General features: G+C 45.1%; 1 protein-coding gene across 3 annotated transcripts in view; it reads right to left on the reverse strand.

Annotated features, from left to right (window-relative positions):
* cdc42bpb (CDC42 binding protein kinase beta (DMPK-like)) overlaps positions 1 to 2,851 on the reverse strand; it is a 40,109-nt gene extending 37,258 nt beyond the window's left edge. For 2 of the 3 annotated variants that reach the window (XM_060042038.1, XM_060042037.1), the window contains exon 1: positions 2,045 to 2,850. In XM_060042038.1, coding sequence (XP_059898021.1) covers positions 2,045 to 2,219 — 175 coding nt within the window. In that variant the 5' untranslated portion in view covers positions 2,220 to 2,850. Of the gene's footprint in view, positions 1 to 2,044 lie in introns of all 3 variants that reach the window. The other variant, XM_060042039.1, reaches the window with a different exon arrangement.
* Between the last annotated feature and the right edge of the window lie 3,149 nt (positions 2,852 to 6,000).

Raw genomic sequence — 6,000 nt, forward strand, 5'->3', positions numbered from 1 at the left:
ACCCCCAACCGGGCCAGTGTTAATGCCATGTTCTACGAGTCGAGCGAGCAGGACAACAACTCTCTGTGGTTGGGTTGAATGAACTCCCACATCTGAAGGTTGTTGTGTGTGTAATGCACGAACCAGGAAGAATAACTTTTAATAAATGTTTTAAACAGAGAAAGAGTAGTTTATCAGGGTCTATAAGTAGCAACTCTTCCCATTTCTAATTTGATTTCGCACAGCAACAATGATGAATCAATCTCAATGACAATACCAAATGTAAACAAACTATTTCACATGGGATTTCTGTCAGGCTCAGCTGCAAAGCTATAATTGTACAACCGTTACCAAACATTAGGCCTGCGTCATCTTGAAGTGACTTCATTTCTTGTATTTAGTGCAATAATTGAGGTATGCCATTAAGCAAATTTGCTCAGTCGACCTGCAGGCATGCTTTGAGCAATATGGCTCAACCCTACCTGCTCATTAATGGCATGCAGACAAAAAAATATCACTGCAAGTTACTTTGGCTGTAAGCTCCTGCTTAATGATTTAACAACAGCCTTAATGGCAGCTCCGAAGGGGGTGAGTGGAAGTTACCATTAGGTTTCCAGTACACAACACATAGGGGACAATGGTGACATTAACATTCAATATTTTGACTACACAGGTCCAGAGTGACTATGTAGCATTAACATAATGCAGAAAACAAGATTCTAAAGGTCACTCCTAGCCATGTAATTCTCAGCCCCTAGATCCAGCGCAGCCAAGGCTGTGTCATACACTGTGGATTAATAATCTCTTTGTGCTAGGCTACTAAGGCAAGCCTATATTCATCTGACCATAGCCTACATAATCTGTGGTGGAGCCACCCAGATGGTTTCAGAGCTGAGCTTGATAACTGCGTCTATAAATGGACTGAGTAAATGGACAGGATTTTCGAACCAGCATCTCCTACCCCCACCCCAGGAATTAGGATAGGCCTATTGTGGTGCCGTGACACACACCATCCAGGGGAAACATGTTTCTTATGGTTTATAGTTGGAATATAGATGCGACACAATTAGTCAGAAGAGGGTTTTAACCAGTCCCTCGCCAACCCAGCAAGCAATACTGGGCCAGGTAAACCAGGTTACTCTACCGGAGAGTAACCTGGTCGTACCTGTGCTAGAGTAGGGTCACCTGTCCTACTGTAGTTCCACCTGTTCTACTCAAGTTAACCGGTGTTCATTCTTGTCCTTCTGTAGCTAACTGGTGCTTATACCTGTCCTTCTGTGGTTAACTGGTGCTCATTCTCGTCCTTTTGTAGCCAACTGGTGCTCATACCTGTCCTTCTGTAGTTAACTGGTGCTCATACCTGTCCTACATTAGAGTAACCTTACCTCACCTGTACAACTGTGGTTACAGACCTGGTGGTCTCACCTGTCCTACCGAGGTCACCTGGTGCACCTGCTGTAGATACCCGGTGCTCGTACCTGTACTACAGTAGAGCTACCTGACCGTACCTGTTTGACTGATGTTACCAACCTGGTGGTTTCACCTGTCTAACTGCAGAATCACCCAGCCAGTTTAAAATGACAAGCTGGGCTGGGTCAATAGGTAAATAACCGTGCAGTCCCTCTCTTTTCTATGTCCATTTGGGTGCCCAGAACGAGAGATTATGTTCTCTAGACTACCATAGTATTCTACACCGACCATCAGCTAGTAAACATGCGCTGCCAACACTCCCACAGCACATCCTCCTTCCCGAGCTGTGTTGGTCAGGGCAGTGTAGTCATCCGGGAACCGGAAGTAGGACGCCGTGACACAATTACGATGGGATCGACTTTTATGGCCCATAGCGGCCTGATCCGAATAGCAGATATGTATTACAAGAGGTATAATCTCTAGACTAGTGGACATGGGGTTAATCTGTGTGTTTGCTGCGGCTTCCGTGCGCACAAGCATCTTATGTATCTGGCTGTAGACACAAGGCTTTGGGCACAGGATAACACCACCATCCCGGGGTTTGGGAGTATTAACGCCATGGCTGCTTATCAGCCATTTAAGGCCAACAACTTACCCCAGTCCAGAAAGTCCGTCACGTGTTTCTCCCTCTTGAGGGGCGAGTTGCAGCACTCGTTGTAGAGGCAGACGAGGACGTCCAGGAGGGTCTCCACGCTCAGACACGTCCCGTTGTGCCGAGGTCCGTCCAGGAGCAGCTGCTCCAGCTTCTTCAGGCGCACCTTGGCTGACATTTTCGGGCAATTTCTCACTTGTCTCGGCTGACAACCACTCCCTTCTTCGCGCAGCGAAACCCCTTCCCGACTCAGGGACCGGAGAATGTCAAGAACCCAGCCCCTTTTTTCCCTGAACGCTGCCTCAACTAGTTGTGGAGGTCGGCTCGGGATCCGACTCCCAACTTGCTATAAAGGCTAGCAGCACGGCTAGCTGGTGTTCACCTTAAATCATAATCCCGGCATGATGTCGAGCGCCTCTGAATCCGCCTAGTAGTCGGGTTTCTGTGTAGCCGCCGTTCGGAGTTATCCAGCCTCGAGGCTTTAGGAATCTAACATTTGCTTTAATCCCGGTAAATCTGTACTTTCCGTTTAGGGAATACGGGATGTCAGGCGAGTCCGCCGTCGAGTCTCTACTGGGCTGCTCGGCGACCGTCCGTTCCTCTTCTTATCAGCTCGGGAGCATTTCCACAACGTGTCGTCACGTCGTGGAATCGGAGGAGTACATCCACACTAAATCTGAACGTGCATGTATTCCTGGAAATGTGGCCCTTTTTGATGGCTTCCACATCGGTTGCCGGTGTGGCTCGGCAGGCAGCGGAATATGGCTGAGGTTCTCCCCAGCGAGCTCCCACTACCGCAAGCGTCCGCAGTAAAGGATGACTTCCGGTCTCATTTCCAAAAGTAAAAGTCCAAAGTATTTTCCTAGTTTTCAGGGAAGTAATAAAAAATAATGTTTGTTTGCTACATCTTGCCATCTATCTACATTTTAAAAAGTTAATGCATAAATATATGATATAATTCTATAGCTCTGAAGATACATGATTATACACCAAGATGATCTCTCCTTGTCATATGGGGTGTACAGCACTTTTAACAAGTACTGTACACCCCATATAATTCACATTATATACTTTTTGGTTTTATTTATAATATATAGGCTAACTGATATATAAACCAGATCAGTAAAAATGTATCCAACCAATGCAATTTAATTAAACATTTGAAACGTTTGGGGAGATATGATTTCATTACTTTATCACCGAAGCGATATTCATTAGGTCTCTCGATTGTTTGCTATCCTTGCTCCACGATGGTGGGACGTGATCCCCACTGACATCAGGAAAACAGAAACCCCACACACATTTTATGTCATAGACCAAAAACTCATCTGTTGGGACATGCAATCTTCCATCTTGGCCCAGGAAAAGTTAATGCATAACTTCGTAATTTACTCCCAGGATTCTGCCATTTCTGGGTTGTATTTTCATGATTGAATGCGCTCATTGAAATTCACTTTGGATAAACGTCCCAGCTTGACATCTTATAAGAAGCATCCATAATATTAGACAACAATGATATCTTCCTACACTTTTTTCAAAGATTCAGTTTGAGACCAACACAACAAACTGAGTAGCCCTCCAAATTAGATTAGAGGGCTACTAGATTAGAATGTTACATAAAGGATTTATCTACAAATGTGTCATTGTTGAAACAAATCTGCTTCCACTGCTTCTACAAAAAAAGATAGGGGAGAAAACCTGAACTGAACTTTTACTTTGAAATACCAATCACTGAAGGAATAGTAATTAGCACTAGCTCCAACTAACCTGACACGCCTGTCTCTCCCTGGCTCTGGAATGAGAGGGTTTGCCAGGGAGTAGCTCCCGCCTCCCACACCGGAAACGCCTGGGATATAGGACGTCACGGCGTGATTGGCAGGCACTAGGAACAGGGTGGTGTTGACCTCACCACCAGTATAATCAGCGGATCCGTGAAGAAATCTTTTGTCATCCGTCTCCATTGCAGTATAACGAGACACACAACAACACAACGTCAACACAACACCCTCCCCTACATTTATATAAAACCATTAATGTTATTGAAATGATCAAATCAAATTTTATTTAAAGATTTAATTTGGCAATTGAAATGATGTGTGAACTATGATTTGTAATCCAACAAATAAGAAAGACAATTATTAGAATATATATTTTTTAATTGTTGTCACAACTTCACTCTGTCGGATTAGTTCCTGAGGAGGGTGGAGCCTGTGGGTGAAGCAAGCAGGGTTTGGTTTGGGAGTGGTCGGTTTGTTGTGGTGCAGCAGAAATATGAAGAACATGTTTACAAAAGTCAGACATAACAAGAGGTGTGTGTGTGTGTGTGTGTGTGTGTGTGTGTGTGTGTGTGTGTGTGTGTGTGTGTGTGTGTGTGTGTGTGTGTCTGTGTGTGTGTGTGTGTGTGTGTGTGTGTGTGTGTGTGTGTCTGTGTGTGTGTGTGTGTGTGTGTGTGTGTGTGTGTGTGTGTGTGTGTGTGTGTGTGTGTGTGTGTGTGTGTGTGTGTGTGCCTGCCTGCCTGCCTGCCTGTCTGCCTGTCTGCCTGTCTGTCTGTCTGTCTGTCTGTCTGCCTGTCTGTCTGTCTGTCTGTCTGTCTGTCTGTCTGTCTGTCTGTCTGTCTGTCTGTCTGTCTGTCTGTGTGTGTGTGCGTGTAATATGCTGCCTATTCTGACATTGGCTCCGCTACAAAAAGGTAGAGGTAGGGAGGTAGAGGAGGTGGTGGAGGACGAGGTTGACGGGACAATGAGAAGTAGGGGGCGGTGGAGGAGAGGAGGTTGAGAGGGAGGAGGAGCAGCTGGTGGAGGAGGAGGACGAGGTGGTGGTTGAAGAGGACGAGGAGGTGTTGGTAGGGAGGTGGAGAGTGAGGAAGAGGAGGAGGGGGGGTGGTGGTTGAAGAGGACGAGGAGGTGTTGGGAGGTGGAGGTTCAGGAGGAGGAGGGGGAGGTGGGTTTGTGAAGACATGATCTGCATTGACATGCCCACACTATGTCCGGATTGCAAAGAGTGTGTGGGTATGTGTTGATGTTGGGTGATATGGTCATATATATATTAGGGTGGGGTCTGCAGTATTATATAAGGGATGTATTGTATTAATCCCAGCCAGGAAATCTGAGTAAATAGATAGGGTGAGGCATATAGTGTTTGCCTGTATTATATATAGGTTGATGTCTATAGTGTTAACTGTATTATATTTAGGATGAGGTATGAGGAGAGAGAGAGAGAGAGAGAGAGAGAGAGAGAGAGAGAGGAGAGAGAGAGAGAGAGAGAGAGAGAGAGAGAGAGAGAGAGAGAGAGAGAGAGAGAGAGAGAGAGAGAGAGAGAGAGAGAGAGAGAGAGAGAGAGAGAGAGAGAGAGAGAGAGAGAGAGAGAGAGAGAGAGAGAGAAAACTGACAGATGTCTTACAGTTTGGCTCAAAACCACAGACCAAACATTGCCGCCACCTAGTGGCAAAGGAATTAAATGAAGTTTAACCATTTAATAAAATGTTTTTCTACCTTTGGTGCTTTTCTGAATCATGAAGGTATTCCGTAACCCCAAACTGGCAAAGAATCTGCATGATTATTGGATAATTTGTGATCAACGTGTGATCGATGTGTGATGATGTGTGAAATTAAAGTTTTAAAGTATTGTCCTTTATACATTTTCACTTGGATCTTGTACTATTTAGATTTATGGAATATTACATTTGAAATGATTAGTTATTATACAACTAGAGGAAAGATTCAAGCCTTTGGTTGCGGAGTTCCAATAGTGTTGCTTCCATCAACCATACTCAATATCAGACCAATGCAGCAGTGGCGCCCCCTAGGGGTGGCCCGGCAGAGCGGCACCCTCATTCAATGGCTGGACGCCTCCCTCACCCCTGCTGATGAGGCTTAATTTGCTTCATTCTTATATTTAACATTATATATTATTCATTTAAATCAATAATTTTCATTTTCCTAGGGTGTGGATTCCTTGTT

This window comes from Gadus macrocephalus, chromosome 21 (assembly GCF_031168955.1).
Source record: "Gadus macrocephalus chromosome 21, ASM3116895v1".
In the NCBI taxonomy this organism is placed as follows: Eukaryota; Metazoa; Chordata; class Actinopteri; order Gadiformes; family Gadidae; genus Gadus; species Gadus macrocephalus.